Genomic DNA, 21,119 nt, shown 5'->3' on the forward strand with positions numbered 1-21,119 from the left:
GTGACTACTGCCCGTTAGCCTTGTGTATAGGGTCACGTAAACGTGCCATTGTTCACATTTTAACAATGGTGACTACTCCCAGTTAGCCTTGTGTATAGGGTCACGTAAACGTGCCATTGTTCACATTTTAACAATGGTGACTACTGCCCGTTAGCCTTGTGTATAGGGTCACGTAAACGTGCCATTGTTCACATTTTAACAATGGTGACTACTGCCCGTTAGCCTTGTGTATAGGATCACGTAAACGTGCCATTGTTCACATTTTAACAATGGTGACTACTGCCCGTTAGCCTTGTGTATAGGGTCACGTAAACGTGCCATTGTTCACATTTTAACAATGGTGACTACTGCCCGTTAGCCTTGTGTATAGGGTCACGTAAACGTGCCATTGTTCACATTTTAACAATGGTGACTACTGCCAGTTAGCCTTGTGTATAGGGTCACGTAAACGTGCCATTGTTCACATTTTAACAATGGTGACTACTGCCCGTTAGCCTTGTGTATAGGGTCACGTAAACGTGCCATTGTTCACATTTTAACAATGGTGACTACTGCCCGTTAGCCTTGTGTATAGGGTCACGTAAACGTGCCATTGTTCACATTTTAACAATGGTGACTACTGCCAGTTAGCCTTGTGTATAGGGTCACGTAAACGTGCCATTGTTCACATTTGCAAAGCTTCATTCCCATTAAGACAACATAAAAGGTCAATAAGTTAATGTTTTTATTTGAGAGGCAATCTGATCATTAGAATCAAAGTAAAAAGCAATGATAGAATCATTAAGAAGTATAAAAGGAATTAAGAGATGGTTTATTGCATTTCTTTAATTATCTTCTTTAGACCTGTTGCATTGTCTTTGAGTTGTGGATGTGATTCTGATGATGTCACATCAAGGGATTTTACCAGGATATTCCGTAATTCATCACTCAAAACAGATGTTAAATTTTTATCTAAAAGTTAAAAAACAAATATGATCATTTGGCATATTGTGATGATATGATCAGTGAGCATATTTTGTGATATAATCAGTGAGCATATTTTGTGATATAATCAGTGGGCATATTTTGTGATATGATATGGTTAGTGGGCATACTGTGATGATATGGTCAGTGGGCATACTGTGATGATATGGTCAGTGGGCATACTGTGATGATAAGATCAGTGGGCATATTGTGATGATAAGATCAGTGGGCATATTGTGACATGATCAGTGGGCATATTGTAGTGATATGATAAGTGGGCATATTGTAGTGATATGATCAGTGGGCATATTGTAGTTATATGATCAGTGGGCATATTGTAGTGGTATAATCAGTGGGCATATTGTAGTGATATGATCAGTGGGCATATTGTAGTGGTATAATCAGTGGGCATATTGTAGTTATATGATCAGTGGGCATATTGTAGTGATATAATCAGTGGGCATATTGTAGTGATATGATCAGTGGGCATATTGTGATGATTGATCAGTGGGCATTAGGCAGTACTTATAAAGATATTTTTGAATTCAGTGATATTGATAGATATAATGCCATAAATATAATGAATTCAAGGCATTAGTCAACTTTTACAAAATTTAACATGGCTCACCTTTGACTTTTGTTACTAATTTCCCTAAAACTTTAACAACATCAAGTTTTAAAGCACCATATTTTGCATATCCTGAAAGAGAAACAACATAACATGTCACTCCCTTTGTAAAAGATCAAGTAAATGAATTTGAATGCAAGTTATGCATTCATCTTGATAGTATTAATAACCGATTATACAGTGGAGTGAAATAGAGAAAACAATAGAATGATAGGCAGACACAACACTTCTAATGATCTTCTAATGGACTGAATAAGGGTTTACATATTATATTGAAACATCATAGGAAAACAGTTTGTAAGTTTAGAGTATCTTACCTAAACACTGACAAAGTGGAGCAACAAAGTGATTGAGTAACTCAGTAAGAATTTCCATCTCATCTTTAGAAAGCACATCTTCCATATCAAATAAGCATAACCTAGTGATATTAATAGTTACACAACTTTGAATCTAATATTTTTGTGCTGCAATAATGGTATTGGTACTTTTAAACCATTGGTTTTAGGTTGGAGTTTAATTGTAGTAGTAGCAGTTAGGAAAATGAAAGCCACAAACACATTACATATTCTTGGTGTACAGGTGGTTTAAAGTTTACATTATTGGGTATAGTAGAAAAATTGTGTTTTGAAGTTTTGAAAAGTATGGACCATACTTTTCAGAAAATAGCGAGTACGGGTGATATTTATAGCGAGTACGGGTGATATTTGTAGGGAATACGGGTGATATTTGGTATGGATGATATTTGTAGCGAATACGGGTGATATTTGGTATGGGTGATATTTGTAGCGAATACGAGTGTTATTTGGTATGGGTGATATTTGTAGCGAGTACGAGTGATATTTGGTATCGGTGATATTTGTAGCGAGTACGAGTGATATTTGGTATGGGTGATATTTGTAGCGAATACGGGTGGTATTTGTTGCGAGTACAGGTGGTATTTATTATACAACAACAATAATAATACTGACATGCAAACTGCTTTATCTGGTGAAGAATGATAGTCGTGCCTATATCGGATTAAAAAAGGACACCGACGGCTGGTAAAAGCGCGGTACATGATTGCCAGTTACCAGTAATTATGACAAAGCTGTTTTAACGCAATTGAAAGGGTGACCTAATTTCCATGGTCTAGAGCTTGACCTTATGACCAAGACAGCAATTGTTTGCACATGCAACTCGATTGCCACAAAACAAATACACCATAAATGATTGCTCAGTGTTTTCATATTTCAACGGTTGCCTAAAAAAGATATCGTGGCATAGCCTGCGATGCCGTACCCCAGACCTGGAGGCAGTGTTACAGGTATGGATCGGTGATGCAGATACTACCGACATGCTTGGGTACCCCGACAAGATATAGACTCGTTTAGGAAAAAAAAATCAAAATTTAAACTGTTGACCCGAAAGAACAAGTTCTTCATGCGCTGTGAATAATTATAATGTGAATACGGTGACATAATTACTCTGTTTTAAAATTACCCCTTTGTCCCATTCTGTGTGAAAATATCAATTTGGCTTGATTTTTGATGTCGGGAAAAATGACGTGTTTAAAAGAGATCTATGTGTCACATAGTGCTGTCACCTCGTAAACAATTACGGTCTTCAACGTGATCACACCTCAACGCCAAGGTGTTAATCATGCCATAGATTCAACTAGCTTACTCAACAAAAATTTACACTACAGTGAAACAATGTTATATTTAGACAAAAGTGTTATTACGAACACTGTTGCGTCACTCTCGTCAGGCCAAGGGGAATGAGTCTATTTATTTATTATTGTAGTTTGAAGATTAATCTTGTCTGGTCAGTTATAGGGAAATTCATAGTATGAAGACAATATATGTACGCACAACAACAACAACAAGCCATGCATGGCACAGTCCCTATTAGTTATCAAATTTAAGATATATAGTTTTGTTTATAGTAATATAGCTGGAATATAACCATGTCAGGAATATGATTTTTTTAACATTAAAATGATTGACATTTGTATCTGAATGTCAAACAAGTACTTGTCCATATTGAGAGATATTGCTCTGGAACAGCATTCAAAATCAGCCATTTTGAATACATGTATATATATATATATATATATATAACATGATGTATAACGAATATATAAAATTTGAATATAATCAGTCAAAGCATTTTAAGAGATATGGCTCTAGAAGTCCAATAATTAAAACAAAATGGTCGCCAGTCAGCCATTTTGAATCCAATCTGAAAAATAAAATGACGTGCATCAGGAACCTGTAATGTCTAATGTATGTTATAAGTTTGAACAAAATCCATCCATAAATGCAAGAAATGCTTGATATTTGAGGATTTTTTTAGCACAAAAATAGCCATCATTTGGCCATATTGAAAAGGATTGTCAAACCAATATATCCGTATATCTATGACATGATGTATAAGGAATATTACAAATTTTAACATAATCAGTGAAAGCAAGTCAGACATATGGCACAAGAACCACATTCGTTAAAACTAATTAAACAAGGCTGCTTCACGTCCACATTTAGTTTTCGTAAGATGGAACTAGTTTCAGTTCTTACCACTGATATTTTCTTTTACAATGGAGTGTTTTGCTGCACCCATAATTGCTGTATAAATCCCATATATTTAACCCTGCAATACCCCCACCCCATACTCGCTATATTTTACCCCCCTCGTACTCGCTACTTTTTATTACCCGTACTCGCTAAATTATCTCCATGTACTTGCTTCAAATACAATCTGTTCATCACTGCAAATACCACCCGTACTCGCTACAAATATCACATGTACTCGCTACAAATATCACATGTACTCGCTACAAATATCACATGTACTCGCTACAAATATCACATGTACTGGCTACAAATATCACATGTACTGGCTACAAATATCACATGTACTGGCTACAAATATCACATGTACTGGCTACAAATATCACATGTACTCGCTACAAATATCACATGTACTCGCTACAAATATCACATGTACTCGCTGCAAATATCACATGTACTCACTACAAATATCACATGTACTCGCTACAAATATCATATGTACTCGCTACAAATATCACATGTACTCGCTACAAATATCACATGTACTGGCTACAAATATCACATGTACTCGCTACAAATATCACATGTACTGGCTACAAATATCACATGTACTCGCTACAAATATCACATGTACTGGCTACAAATATCACATGTACTCGCTACAAACATCACATGTACTCGCTACAAATATCACATGTACTGGCTACAAATATCACATGTACTGGCTACAAATATCACATGTACTCGCTACAAATATCACATGTACTGGCTACAAATATCACATGTACTCACTACAAATATCACATGTACTTGCCAGAAATATCACATGTACTGGCTACAAATATCACATGTACTGGCTACAAATATCACATGTACTCGCTACAAATATCACATGTACTTGCTACAAATATCACATGTACTCGCTACAAATATCACATGTACTCGCTACAAATATCACCCGTACTTGCTATTTTCTGAAAAGTACGGCCTGTACTTTACACCCATACTTGGCTCATTTTGGTACATTTATATACCTGTACAGGTAATATAGTGTAGCCATGTAATGTATCAAGCTTGCTACCATGGACAAATAATGGTAGCATCCAAAGCAATGTTATGTTTTATCTATTTTATTTAAAGAAGACTAGACTAAAAACATGATATTCTCAGTTGAAAAAGCGAATGCTGAGGAATGCAATTTACATTTTTTCTAAACCACTTCTTGTTGTATTAATACTAGTATTCAACTCTTTAATTAGTTTTAGTTGTCCATCATTTTGATATTCTAGAGAGGAATTATGGGTAAAATGTGGCTCGAACAATTCAAGAAATTATTTACGGCCCCCAGCCAGCTCTAACAGTTCAAGGAATAAGTGTACCTTTCTATGAATAATTCAATGGACTTGATGATCTTCAACTGGATTTTGATTGTAGTTACTTTAAGTCCACGACTCAATAATTTACAGAACTCAACTTGATAAGTTGCTAGGAAACAAAAATATGATTAAACAAGTCATTGTTAGTGTCACATTTGACTGTGGAGCTAAGGGGCAATATGATTAGTTAGGGAGAAGTCAATAATATGAAATACTTTGTACATACCTTGTGTCTCTTTACTGGTTGGCCATGCTTTCCCTAGACATTCATAGGCACAGGATTTGTATTCCAACTTGATTTCTCTATCCTTCATTATCACATCTGCATCATCATCATCCTCATCATCACCATTTTTTCTTTCCTAATTTTAAAATTGTTAAAGCAGGATGCATTAAACCCTTGTGAGTGAAAATGTTGGAAAGATTGCCATAGGCAACAATAGTTCCTTTGAGAGTGTAGTGAAATAAGTATTTTTTTTCTAATAAAAAAAACAACAACACTGTTTTCACTGAAAATTGAACATATATTTGTTTAGTACATAAGTACACAACCCGGCAGCATAATACTCCAGTAGAATGCTGACACTCTGAGAACCAAGAACACCACCACAGCAGCATAATACTCCAGTAGAATGCTGACACCCTGAGAACCAAGAACACCACCACAGCAGCATAATACTCCAGTAGAATGCTGACAGCCTGAGAACCAAGAACACCACCACAGCAGCATAATACTCCTGTAGAATGCTGACAGCCTGAGAACCAAGAACACCACCACAGCAGCATAATACTCCTGTAGAATGCTGACAGCCTGAGAACCAAGAACACCACCACAGCAGCATAATACTCCAGTAGAATGGTGACAGCCTGAGAACCAAGAACACCACCACAGCAGCATAATACTCCTGTAGAATGCTGACACCCTGAGAACCAAGAACACCACCACAGCAGCATAATACTCCAGTAGAATGCTGACAGCCTGAGAACCAAGAACACCACCACAGCAGCATAATACTCCAGTAGAATGCTGACAGCCTGAGAACCAAGAACACCACCACAGCAGCATAATACTCCAGTAGAATGCTGACAGGCTGAGAATCAAGAACACCACCACAGCAGCATAATACTCCTGTAGAATGCTGACAGCCTGAGAACCAAGAACACCACCACAGCAGCATAATACTCCAGTAGAATGCTGACAGCCTGAGAACCAAGAACACCACCACAGCAGCATAATACTCCTGTAGAATGCTGACAGCCTGAGAACCAAGAACACCACCACAGCAGCACAATACTCCAGTAGAATGCTGACACCCTGAGAACCAAGAACACCACCACAGCAGCATAATACTCCAGTAGAATGCCGACACCCTGGGAACCAAGAACAACACCACCACAGCAGCATAATACTCCTGTAGAATGCTGACAGCCTGAGAACCAAGAACACCACCACAGCAGCATAATACTCCTGTAGAATGCTGACAGCCTAAACAGCATATTACTCCTGTATAGTGGGTAGATGATAGTATTTGAGAATTACTTCTATGACACTGAATGTGGCAGATAATGTATGGGGTAAACATTATGTTGCTATCAATGTGTTAACATTAAGTGTTCATTTGTTCACATTCACTATAATAATATTCACATTTAGTTACATTTTAATGATACATCCTCAGAAATTTCATTTACAATGATCCCCTTTTTATCTGAGAATGGAATGACAGTTGTGTTGATGAAAATTACACTAAATACCTACTATACATGTAACTTATATCTATTGAGAGATATATATTTAACTGAACTAAAGGAAATAACAGAGTTAAAAACACACCTCAGATATAACAGGAAATAATATTTCGCTGAATTGTTCAAACTTATCCACTTCTTGTGCCTCCACTATCGCAGCTAGACAATACAAAGCTTCTATTTTGTATTCTTTTTTCTCTTTTTTACACTCTCTGATTAAAACTGTTAGCACTTCTTCCATTGATGGCTGCTCTCCAGCATCATTTGGAGGATTCTGTAACACATCTCTGCAGACAATAAAAGGTCATGTCAATGCATTCACAAACAATATTATAAACTTAAAAGTTGATCCTGTATACATACACATGAAGACAAAACGATCTCAATGTTGAGTGCAAGTCACATGTACATGTTAAACACCATGCAGTATGATTGTAATTGCACAGACTGACAAAATGTAGTGATTAAGTTAAAGTATGGCGTGCCCCAATGATCTGTACTGGGCCCTATCCTTTTCACTGTGTACACATCACCACTTGGTGACGTAATCCGACATCACAACATTAACTTTCATCCCTATGCTGACCACACACAACTATATTTATGTTTCAAGACCAACGATATTGACATCAACATTTGCCATATGGAAAGTGTAATCAAGGATAGTCATAATTGGTTGACATCAAATTTCTTAAAACTCAACTCGAACAAGACGGAACTGTTACTTATTGGATCTCGACCAAATCTGGCCAAGTTAAATTAACCATCTATACAGATTGAGGGTTGTACCATCGTGCCAACAACATCTGCTCGTAAGCTTGGTGTCGAGTTTGACAAGCATATTGGAAAATCATGTGAATAGTATTTGTAAATCATCATACTTTCATATCCGCAATATTAGTTCCATCAGGAAGTACCTAACTAATGCAACTACAAAACAATTAGTATATTCTTTTGTGACATCAAGGATTGCTCAGACGAATATTCATAAGCTCCAACATGTACAGCGACACGCCTCATCATAAGGACCAAGAAATTTTACCATATCACTGAAGTTCTATACAACCAACATTGGCTTCCTTTTCAACAATGCATTAATTTCAAGATTATGTTAATCGCGTTTCGTGCAATTCACAAGACCCTGCCATCCTACATTTGCGAACTTGTTTCATTGTACAAACCCACCCACAGTCTGCGCTCCACAAATCAACTTCTTCTGAACGTGCCAAAAACTAATACCAAATCTTTCGGTCATGCTGCTCCTGCCTTATGGAATGAACTACCCCTACATATCAAATTCTCAGACAATATTGACATTTTTAAGAAGAAACTTAAAACTCATCTTTTTAGACAGACTTTTAATAGTCAGTAGTTTTTGATTTTATTTTGATGGTTTATAACTTCATCTTTTTTATATTGTTAAGTGCCTATGAACATTTAATTTTGGATATATGGCGCTATATGAATGCATACTTATTATTATTAGCACAGACAGACCGATCGACCGACAGACAGACCGATCAACAGACAGACAGATCGACAGATGACAGACAGACAGACAGACAGACAGACAGACAGACAGACAGACAGACAGAGAAACTAGCATGGATAAATGAAAAGGACCAATGATTGCTAGTTAGCTATTTTTCTAAAATATGAACCTGATACAAAGTCCCATTTATTCCAAAAAAAAACCCATTCTGGATACATTTACAGACTGCGATTCAGGTTTCAGGAAACAAAATGGCTGAAAATTTGACAAATTTCATCAAATCACAAACTATGGTATGAATCAGGCAATATGTTAGTGAGTAAGACATGAATCTTGAAAAAACTATGACATGCACCTGTAACCCATTTTCAATGTTAGTGATGAAATTAGTTAGTGATGTTCATTTCTGAGAAATGGTTTCAGAAACATCTAAGTGAGGACACAAATAGCCACAAATAGTCAGCTATATTTGATCAAATGATAATTTTAAGAAAATTGACATGTATATGTAAGTGGTCTTTGTGTTTAAATGTGATAGGCCAAAGTATGTATGAAAAATTACTCTGGACAGATGAACCAAACCAAATTATAATTGTTTAATGGAAAGTAATATGGCAAAATTTAAATGGACTCAAATATAAGTCAAAATAGACACCATTCAGTTGTTGTAGTATCACTGAAGTATGTTAATGAGGACAATTTTGAGTTGAAGTTCTTGTGGAGTTGTGAAAATTCTGTTGTATATTCTCCCTAGGACAGGACTTCAGTAGTTCGGCAGAAACTACACACGTCTAACTCTATGATAAGAGGCAAATGACTGAGTAGACCAAGATATGCATGCTTATTATATTACTGTTTATATTAATAATATTAGGTTATTACAAGGATACCTCAAAGTATGCAGAAACCAATGCAACAGTGTACTGTCTGCGTGCATACTTTGAGGTATTCTCGTAATAACCTTATTATTATACATCTTTTCCTTCCAAGGATGCACCATAGAAATGCCCAAATTCAAAAAGTTTAGAACAGAATCAGTGAACTTCAGTGAAGTGTGGAGTTGGGTCAAACCCTGGTGGCAGCCATGTTTGTTGTTGTTGTTATTATTAGAGGACGCTTACACGCATAATCATTCCATATTTGGAATTTGCATTTCCTACTGCATGCTGTAACTTATGGCGTTACGGGTGATAGATGTATAATAATATGTATTGTACTCACTTGCATGACACACATAAAGATTGTACAGCTTTCAATAATGCTTCCTGTTAAGAGAACAATAATGAAATGCACTATAAATGTATAAAATATAACAAGTCATGTCACAGAGCATAGGAAGTAGGTATGCTTACATAAGTTACTAGGTGTTTCTATGGTCAAAATTAGTAATATTTTAATGATTCATTTTACAAGAAATGTGCTTTTTGGTTTACATGGACTTCTACTGAAGATGCACTTCATACCGTACTTAGGGTATAATATTTGTGTAATGTGATTCACACTTATAGTAACAGTAGTATATTTTAATAAATGACTCATTACCAATAACATAGTCTGTATTTGATTTGAAAGATCATTGTAAAGAAATAAGTGAGATAGGTACTACATCTACTTATTTATTACACATTATTCTCACTCTAGTGTATTGTTGTATGTTGTTCTGTTTTTTGGTAGTAATGAAATAAAAAGTATTAAGACATAGGGGCTGGTCAGGTATACACAAGTATTTATTATGCTATATAGGAGTGTTTTTTAGTCATTCTATTGTGTTCCCAGTATTTCCAATGAGATAGCGAACCAGTCAACAACTGAGCTGGCAATATGGTGATGACAGTAAGTAATACCAATTTGAAAGTGAGTTCAAAACTGTGCATACAGGTGCATACTTTTTAAATTGTTTTGGTGCATTTATCCAACTAAAATGGTCACTAGTGGGAAATCTTGAAACACAAAGTCCAACCTGTATTTTAAATGCTATGAGACTGCCTGAAGGTGGCTACTAACACAGGTTTGACTGAATATGTGACATGAGATAGTATGCTATTTGTTAAAAATATTATCAATAGAAGCAGATTAGAGGTAATGGTACTGTATAAGCCTTAGTTTCAGAGAAAGACACTAATGTCTTGCTGATAACATAAAAGAAATCATGCAAAATGATAGAAAGAGTGAACTTTGCCAGTAAAATGATTTGTTGCATATGTTGGTTAATTTGCTAACTAACCTTGCCATCCCATGTTCTTCCTGATAAACCTTTAAGTAAAGCTTTGAGTAGAATACCAAGATGTGGTGGTTTTAGAGTGGATGATAATTTATTGGCCACAGTGCTCATAGCTGATGCAGCTTGGGATTTCATATGCCATGACTGAGAATTTAACATATGTTCTGTGATAACTACTATTTCAGCAATGTACAATCGAATACCACTTTCAGTACCTGGAGTACAATCTAACCAGACTTCTTCCCATGGTGTTTGTTTGCCATCATCCTCACCTGTTGAAAATAATACAAAATGTATTCCATGGTAATAACATGCAAAGCATTAAATAACTTTGAGTCTCAAACGAGTGCCAAATTTCTTTATTATTTCAATATTTATATCAAAATAAAGACCATACTGATGCATAATTATGGCCGAAAATATCTTTGATAACCCTGTAATTTTGAAAATCTAACCAGGTCGTGCAGGTTACATGTGATTAAGGTTTCTATTACAAACACAAATAGAAAACCTACTTTGACCTTTTTTCCTGAAAATCTACCAATCTTGTGAGTTATATTGGTAAAATGTATATCAAAGGTGGTGCATATAGTCTTATCTACTGTGTGTTATTCACACTTCTGGAGACCTCACAACTTCTTGGTATCAAAACTACCTTTGCCATTGATAAATGTTACTTGTCCAACTTACAAACTCACAGTTAGTATCCAGATTGGTAAATTTCCAACAATGTGTTAAGTAACTTACAAATTAAAGTACCTCACTATTGATGAAGCATTTATAAGGTTTTCACAACCAGTTTCCTCTTTTCATCAAAAATTTACAAAATAGTCCTGTTTATAGACTGAACTTTCCCTTCAGAAGATTGGGGCAAAAATAACCACATTTTTTTTAATAGAAACCGAAAATTGACTCAAATTTTGTCTGTTGGCTACACAATTATGGTTCATTTCCAGAAATACTGAAGAATATAAGAGAAAAAGTGCAAGAAAAAAATTGAGTGAGAAAGTCTGGTGGTGAAAAGGTTGAATGGTCATAGTAGCAATTTTTGTCAACATCAATAGTTTACAAGCATGCAATTCTTAGGTCCATGCATCTGTCTTTAAATGGAAAAAACAAAGAAAATATACATGTTAGCTGTCAGGTGATGAGGGCAAGTAGTTACAGTAAAACATGTCAAAACCAACCATGACTGGGACTGGGATCTATGGTCGGTTTTCAGAGGGAGTCTGTTTATTCAGGATGGGCGTGACTTTGATTGAAACAACAATTACATGCTGTAAACACGGGACAAATGAAAAACACCAGAGTTTGCCTCCAGTGATTATATTTACATTTATTGTATTGTTTCAATAAAGACATGACATGACATGACATGAATATTATGGTATGTACATGACATCAATTAAAATTAAATTAACTGTTCCAACAGACCGGGTAAGTATCGTGTATTTAAATTTAACATTCTAACCACATATTGTAGAATTTACTTTTGAAAAACAAATACAACACTCCTTAGGAATTTAATAGGGTCCAAAATAGTATGCCAATAAAAAGGTTTTAAAGAAGTCACTGTTCAATAGTACAAATATTAGAGAATTATGGGTAATTTGTAGTACTATACACTATGACAGAATTCCAGTATACCTGGTATATTAAGTTTACTTTCCAGTATCATAACTCAGCTGTCATTTGGTAATAATTGTTTGATTCAAAGCTTTTGTTCACAGAAATGCCAAAATTTTATACACCACTCATTTGGGAAGCAAAATACGCTGATACCCTGGGATTTCAAATTTGCATACCTTCTGGCTTCTTTTCATGCATAGCTAAGAAGGCTAGTGGTAAAGCAATTGATGCATGTCTTTTCAAGACATCTGGAGCATATCTAGCCATGGCTTGTAATGTCACACCACAAGCTATATGTATATTCTCTTCTTCTTTTTCCAAATACCATGTCCGTAATTTTATCACCAGTTTTTCAGTACTGCTATCTTTTGCTACCTTAACAATGTGTCCTAGTGCTGTTGCATTAGCTTTACGTACAGCCGCACTCCTGTCATTCAGACCAACCAGATGGGCACTCAGTAGTTTACCTATAAACCAATATAATTATGAAATGATCCTGCAATGCTGATACATGATATGTGGACAAAATGCCTGACAGAGTTTCTCAAAAGTTATAAACATTTCTATGTAACTATTATTTAATGTATATTGCAGAAAATGTGTGTATGTACTAGTCTAAGAGCATTGTCAGACTATCAACAGCTGGGACTGAACAAGACAGTTGCTTTAATGCCAAGGTAGTTTGATGCCCTTAGAAAAATACAGACTTTTTCTTTACAATTCCTATATGCTAAAACAGGTGTTCTCAACAGTATGTATAGAAAATACAAATAACACAGACAGAATTCAAGAATATTTTTAATTATCACATGACCATGATGAGTATTATTCACAGTTTTGACATTGTATGCATGTTCAAACATTATCATTTTTATCACAATGATTTAAGAATTTCACACTGGATAACAACAGTTACTAGTAAGATGCCAAGACAACTTGAAAAATGTCAAATTAGCATATGACTCATAACTGTAGTTTGTTATAATTACAATATCAATGTTTTTTAGTCGGTCATGTAATGCAATAATTTGATATTTCTTATTCAAAGAATAGGCCACAAATGCAATTACCTCTACGCTCTACCTGACTGCATTGGTGCCCTTCAATTTTCCAGTTTCAATGAGACTATAATATAAAGGCCTTTTATCTTGACTATAGACGTACTATACACAGCAAAACTATCTTACCTGCAAAGGGCTGTAAATCTTGTGGGCACTGATGTGTTAGCATAATAATAAAATTAGCACAGCCAGCCTAGAAATAAAGAAAAAAAAATGAAAGAAATGATTAGATTCAGTAAAACAAACGTTTATTCTGTAATTCCATGCTTTTGCAGATGGCAGAAATAATGGCATTCATGGTAATCAAAAAAAGCTTATAAACCTTATAACAGATACGATGAAAACACTGAAAATAACCTGATTACCCAGGTATTATGCAAACTGATGAAAACACTGAAAATAACCTGATTACCCAGGTATTATGCAAACTGATGAAAACACTGAAAATAACCTGATTACCCAGGTATTATGCAAACTGATGAAAACACTGAAAATAACCTGATTACCCAGGTATTATGCAAACTGATGAAAACACTGAAAATAACCTGATTACCCAGGTATTATGCAAACTGATGAAAACACTGAAAATAACCTGATTACCCAGGTATTATGCAAACTGATGAAAACACTGAAAATAACCTGATTACCCAGGTATTATGCAAACTGATGAAAACACTGAAAATAACCTGATTACCCAGGTATTATGCAAACTGATGAAAACACTGAAAATAACCTGATTACCCAGGTATTATGCAAACTGATGAAAACACTGAAAATAACCTGATTACCCAGGTATTATGCAAACTGATGAAAACACTGAAAATAACCTGATTACCCAGGTATTATGCAAACTGATGAAAACACTGAAAATAACCTGATTACCCAGGTATTATGCAAACTGATGAAAACACTGAAAATATCCTGATTACCCAGGTATTATGCAAACTGATGAAAACACTGAAAATATCCTGATTACCCAGGTATTATGCAAACTGATGAAAACACTGAAAATATCCTGATTACCCAGGTATTATGCAAACTGATGAAAACACTGAAAATATCCTGATTACCCAGGTATTATGCAAACTGATGAAAACACTGAAAATATCCTGATTACCCAGGTATTATGCAAACTGATGAAAACACTGAAAATATCCTGATTACCCAGGTATTATGCAAACTGATGAAAACACTGAAAATAACCTGATTACCCAGGTATTATGCAAACTGATGAAAACACTGAAAATATCCTGATTACCCAGGTATTATGCAAACTGATGAAAACACTGAAAATAACCTGATTACCCAGGTATTATGCAAACTGATGAAAACACTGAAAATATCCTGATTACCCAGGTATTATGCAAACTGATGAAAACACTGAAAATAACCTGATTACCCAGGTATTATGCAAACTGATGAAAACACTGAAAATATCCTGATTACCCAGGTATTATGCAAACTGATGAAAACACTGAAAATATCCTGATTACCCAGGTATTATGCAAACTGATTTCAACATATCTTCCAGCGTCTATGTATCAGGTTCAATAATTGAAATCATAAAAGTATTAAAAATTAATTTGAATATAAAAAGGGTGTATTTTTTAAGTAAATTTCTACATTTCTGTAACACCAATAAATATTCCTTCAAACAATTCAGATTACATAATATGTGTTCTGATAACAAATCCAGTTTGCTCAACAGCTATTAAAATGTATATGTAATGTATACCAATCACAAATTGCTTGGTAGAATTTCTTGTTTCTAGAACATGGCTTAGAGGGTAGTCTGTATAATGGGACAATAAACTCACTTTTGTTCCAACACCAATTCCACTTCTTATTAAATCTGTTATCCTTGGTACTAATTCAGTTAATACAGTCCCATCTATATATTGCACACACTATGAAGGAAAGAACATAACAAGTTGTAGTTTATTACAAACACATCTAGATCTAGCACACAATGTATACAACATAATACTCACAAAATTGATGGTATCCATCATAGGAGAAGATTTGGATGCAGCAATTCTGGCATTGTCCAACTAGAAAGAAAAGAACAAAACTTCTGTAATTCCATGATGGAGTACATAGCAGTGTCACCATAGAATATGGAGAGTGTAACAGTGTCACCATAGAATATGGAGTGTAGCAGTGTCACCATAGAATATGGAGAGTGTAGCAGTGTCACCTTAGAGTATGGAGAGTGTAGCAGTGTCACCATAGAATATGGAGTACATAGCAGTGTCACCATAGAATATGGAGACTAGCAGTGTCACCAAAGAATATGGAGAGTGTAGCAGTGTCACCATAGAATATGGAGAGTGTAGCAGTGTCACCATAGAATATGGAGACTAGCAGTGTCACCATAGAATATGGAGAGTGTAGCAGTGTCACCATAGAATATGGAGTACATAGCAGTGTCACCATAGAATATGGAGACTAGCAGTGTCACCAAAGAATATGGAGAGTGTAGCAGTGTCACCATAGAATATGGAGTGTGTAGCAGTGTCACCATAGAATATGGAGACTAGCAGTGTCACCATAGAATATGGAGAGTGTAGCAGTGTCACCATAGAATATGGAGAGTGTAGCAGTGTCACCATAGAATATGGAGAGTGTAGCAGTGTCACCATAGAATATGGAGAGTGTAGCAGTGTCACCATAGAATATGGAGTGTAGCAGTGTCACCATAGAATATGGAGTACATAGCAGTGTCACCAAAGAATATGGAGAGTGTAGCAGTGTCACCATAGAATATAGAGTGTAGCAGTGTCACCATAGAATATGGAGTGTAGCAGTGTCACCATAGAATATGGAGTGTAGCAGTGTCACCATAGAATATGGAATGTAGCAGTGTCACCATAGAATATGGAGTGTAGCAGTGTCACCATAGAATATGGAGTGTAGCAGTGTCACCATAGAATATGGAGTGTAGCAGTGTCACCATAGAATATAGAGTGTAGCAGTGTCACCATAGAATATGGAGTGTAGCAGTGTCACCATAGAATATGGAGTGTAGCAGTGTCACCATAGAATATGGAGTGTAGCAGTGTCACCATAGAATATAGTGTAGCAGTGTCACCATAGAATATAGAGTGTAGCAGTGTCACCATAGAATATGGAGTACATAGCAGTGTCACCATAGAATATGGAGTACATAGCAGTGTCACCATAGAATATGGAGTACATAGCAGTGTCACCATAGAATATGGAGTACATAGCAGTGTCACCATAGAATATGGAGTACATAGCAGTGTCACCATAGAATATGGAGTACATAGCAGTGTCACCATAGAATATGGAGACTGTAGCAGTGTCACCATAGGAATTTTATGTGTGTGTGTGTGTGTGTGTGTGCGTGTGTGTGTGCGTGTGCGTGCGTGTGCGTGTGTGTGTGTGTGTGTGTGTGCGTGCGTGTGCGTGTGTGTGTGTGTGTGCGTGTGTGTGTGTGTGTGTGTGTGTGCATGGATGCATGTGTGTGTGTGTGTGTGCATGGATGCATGTGTGTGTGTGTGGAGGTTATTATGGTATGGATTGAAAGATAAAGCTTACCTTTTCTTGTGTTTCTTTATAGTTACTGACATGTAATGCCAGATAGTTCATAACCTGTGGTTCTAACTCACTCAATGATTCCAATAAAGCAATCACTAATTGACTGATATGGGGCTTTAATAGTTGACCAGCATTCTTACTCATCTTCACCAAGGTTTGCAGACTGTGGAGACAATATTGGTTTGTAACTGACAAGATACATCATTTCTGTTTGTTCATTTCAGCAAGGGTATAAAATCAACTAGGCGAGAAGTGGGGTTCCAAACATGGCAAGGTTGGCCCAGATATAATTAATAATGATACACAGACATTAAGGACATCAAATCAAATGAATATGGCTACCAAGATTTAAACCAGACCAGACACACCTCAAAAAACTGTTGACAACATTGTTTTTTTTGGGGGTAAAAATGGCCACCATCTGGTCAGATGATAATGAAAACAAATATAATTTAACAATTGTAGAAACAAAACACTATCTTTATTGTCAATTTTCAGACAAGTATAATTCAATGCAATAGCATATGAACAATAAATAACATCTAAACAAGTATGTTGCAAACTGATTTTATACAGCAGAGTTTAAAAAAACAAGCCATGCATGGCACAGTCCCCGTTAGTTATCAAATTTAAGATATATAGTTTTGTTTAGGAATAGGTTTATATATATCATTTAAATGATTGACATTTGTATCTGATTGTCAAAGAAAGCTTAGAAAGAACTCCCGTGTGCTGAGAGTATTGGAGACACATTAAAAATTAATTCAAAATTACTTGAACTTGAGATATTGATGGAAAAGCTTATAAAAATATGGTAACTAATATGAACAGATTTAAGTGTAAAACTAATAAGGTCTGCACAATGTAAAAGTAATAAGATTTGCGTAATATAATATCTATGTACTAAGTTTCATTGAAATGTGATTAGAACCAAAAAATTATTAATTATTATGCTAATTTGAGAATTAATATGAACAGTTTTTAACCCAAAATTAATCAAGCTGTCTATTGTGCTAGAACATTTATGTGCCAAATTTAATTCAAATGTGATGATCAGTACTTGAGATACCAGTATCAATTAATTATGTTAATTAGGTGATTAAGAAGCATAAATATTTACCAATAACTAATATGGTGTATAGTCCTAGGTTCATTGAAATATGATGAGTACTCTTTAAAAGTGTCATTAAAATCCAATGAGTGGTTCTTTAGACATCAGTGCAACAGCCATGGAACAGCAAAAATTTTACTAATTATGCAAATTAGGTGATTAATATGCACAATTATTTACCCCAAAATTAATCAGGTCTCTGCATAGTCCTAGAAGATCTATGTCGCAAGTCTCGTTGAAATGTGATGATCAGTACTTGAGATAACAGGTGAAAAGCTGAAAATTAACTAATTATGCTAATAAGGTGATTAATATGCACAAATATTTACCCAAAAACTAATTAGGTCTCTGCACAGTCCTCAAGTAACTCACCAGGTTTCATTGAAATGTGATCATTAATACTTGAAATATCAAAAGCTGAAAATTAATTAATTATGCAAATTAGGTAATCAATATGTACTGATATTACCCCAAAAACTATCAGGTCTGTGAAGTGTCATATGACATCTATGTACCAAGTTTTATTGAAATGTTATGATTAGTACTTGGGATATCAGTGGAAAAGCTGAATATTTATTAATCATTATGCAAATTAGGTACTTAATATAAACAGATTTTTACCCAAAACTAATTAAATCTTTGCATTAGTTCAGAGCATCCATGTGCCAAGTTTCATCAAAATCCAATGAGTGATTCTTCAAATATCAGTGGAACAGTCATGGAACAGCTAAAAATCAGCTAATTATTATGCAATCTAGGTAATTAATGTTCATGATTTTTACTAAAAACTAATCAACTCTGCGCATTATCCCAGAGCATCTATGTACCAAGTTTCAACGAAATTTGATTAGTTGTTCTTGAGATAACGGTGGAACAAAAAACGTGACATACATACATCCATACATTCATACATACAGACAGGGTAACTGCAAAAACATCCTTTTGTGCTTCACACACAAGAGTCAACAAAATCAGCCATTTTGAATACATGTATAATGAATATATAAATTTGAACATAATCAGTCAAAGCATGTCAGAGATATGGCTCTAGAAGTCAATTCATTAAAACAAAATTGTCACTAGTCAGCCATAAAAAATAAAATAACGTGCATCAGGAACCCGTAATGTCTAATGTACAGATGTATGTACATTTATGTACTAAGTTTGAAATCCATCCATAAATGCCAGAAATGCTTGATATTTGATGATTTTTTAGCACAAAAATGGCCTACATTCAGCCATTTTTAATGTGATCATCAAACCAATATATCTGTATATCTATGACATGATGTATAATGAATATTTGAACATATCAGTCACAGCAAGTCAGAACCACATTCATTAAAAAAAAATGGCCGCCAGTCAGCCATTTTGAATCTTATCTGAAAAACAAAATGATGTGCATCAAGGTCCTATAATGTCCAACATATATACCAAGTTTGAACAAAATCCATCTGTAAACAGCCGAGAAATGCTTGACCACAAGTTGGCGCCAGCGAGATTCAAAAGCCAATTGTTTAGTCAAAACCCAAGCAGTTAGCCAATTCGCTAGCAAGTTTGCAAATTGGCTGCCTCAATACTTCTGAGACTTGCTGTAATTATAAAAAATTTTATGCATAGCAAATCAGAGAGTATTTGTTTGATGAATGCCCACATACATCTAAAGTTGTCTTAGCAACTTTTTTCTAAATTTATACATGTTATATAAGATTTTATAAGATTTGCTGCCACTTGCTAAGATAGTTATGTTGAGCATGTTTCAAAGCAGGATGAAAAACAGTTTTGTATATTTGGATTTTAAGTATTCCAAATGAAAAGTAAATAAATCAGTCAGGTGTAACTTGTGAATGACTTAACTGCAGATTTGAATTGATGGCTTATTTTACTACACATGTTAAGACAATACAGCTGTAATAGAACATGTTGCACCAAGAGACATTACGTGAAATATTCTATTATATTGAACATTCTATTTTATGTCATCCACCGCTCTAGTCTTTATTTTCTCAAACTTATTTTCATATCTCCAGTTTTTTGTCATGGAACTCAAATTTGAAACTGGTCAAGGAGTATCCTTACTAGACTTGTTACAAGTTATCAGAGATCAAAAAGTGATTGTATTAAAAGAAAAACCAAGTGTGAAGAGGAAAAGAGATTTCCTAATACTGTGTACATGAGGTGACATAATGTGGTGAGAAATCACTTCCACTGTTACATTAAACTGGATACATACCAGATTGATCTGACTTCTTCAACTTTGCTGGTGAGTTCTTTGAGTAATATTGGCAATACTAAACCAATTGCTTGCTCACCAATTTTACCATTATTAATATCACATAGTCTGATAGATACCCTGCTTAGAGTTCTCAGTGCACTGTCAGCTGCTTGTCTTACTGATTCCTACAATGAAATAACAAAGTCATGGTAATGTCCAAATTACAAGACAAGTATATGATATCTTGGATAGCAGAATGGATAATACCACATCATATGTTGATTGATAATTGTGTAAGTTTTCAGAATACACATTTCCCCTACCGCTTGAATGAAGCACACATACATGTAGATAGAACAATGTAAAGTTTATATATGTATGATACAAGCATGGAGAAATAATATCATGATTGATAAAATGTACAATATCAGTAATTATTATATAAGTAATCTGAAATCTGTGCTGTCCTAATGTTTTAGAAGCAGCATTATTTTGCAGTATTCAATCAACACCAAGCTATGTTTTGTTTATTTCTGTGTTTTTTATTGGCTCTAGTATACATGT

General features: G+C 35.0%; 1 protein-coding gene across 1 annotated transcript in view; it reads right to left on the reverse strand.

Moving 5' to 3' along the window:
• Window positions 1-702: 702 nt before the first annotated feature.
• LOC102802068 (proteasome adapter and scaffold protein ECM29-like) overlaps window positions 703-21,119 on the reverse strand; it is an 80,994-nt gene continuing 60,577 nt past the window's right edge. Inside the window, exons 31-44 of the mRNA XM_085503042.1 lie at window positions 20,574-20,740; window positions 17,230-17,392; window positions 15,660-15,719; window positions 15,486-15,575; window positions 13,795-13,861; window positions 12,784-13,074; window positions 10,982-11,250; window positions 9,979-10,022; window positions 7,351-7,552; window positions 5,743-5,878; window positions 5,520-5,625; window positions 1,909-2,009; window positions 1,592-1,663; window positions 703-951 (exon numbers count right to left, since the gene is read on the reverse strand). Of these exons, the coding sequence (XP_085359168.1) occupies window positions 812-951; window positions 1,592-1,663; window positions 1,909-2,009; window positions 5,520-5,625; window positions 5,743-5,878; window positions 7,351-7,552; window positions 9,979-10,022; window positions 10,982-11,250; window positions 12,784-13,074; window positions 13,795-13,861; window positions 15,486-15,575; window positions 15,660-15,719; window positions 17,230-17,392; window positions 20,574-20,740 (1,908 nt within the window). The 3' untranslated portion in view covers window positions 703-811. The remainder of the gene's footprint in view (window positions 952-1,591; window positions 1,664-1,908; window positions 2,010-5,519; window positions 5,626-5,742; window positions 5,879-7,350; window positions 7,553-9,978; window positions 10,023-10,981; window positions 11,251-12,783; window positions 13,075-13,794; window positions 13,862-15,485; window positions 15,576-15,659; window positions 15,720-17,229; window positions 17,393-20,573; window positions 20,741-21,119) is intronic.

The sequence above is a fragment of the Saccoglossus kowalevskii genome, chromosome 9 (assembly GCF_978046115.1).
Source record: "Saccoglossus kowalevskii chromosome 9, keSacKowa6.1, whole genome shotgun sequence".
Classification (NCBI taxonomy): domain Eukaryota; kingdom Metazoa; phylum Hemichordata; class Enteropneusta; family Harrimaniidae; genus Saccoglossus; species Saccoglossus kowalevskii.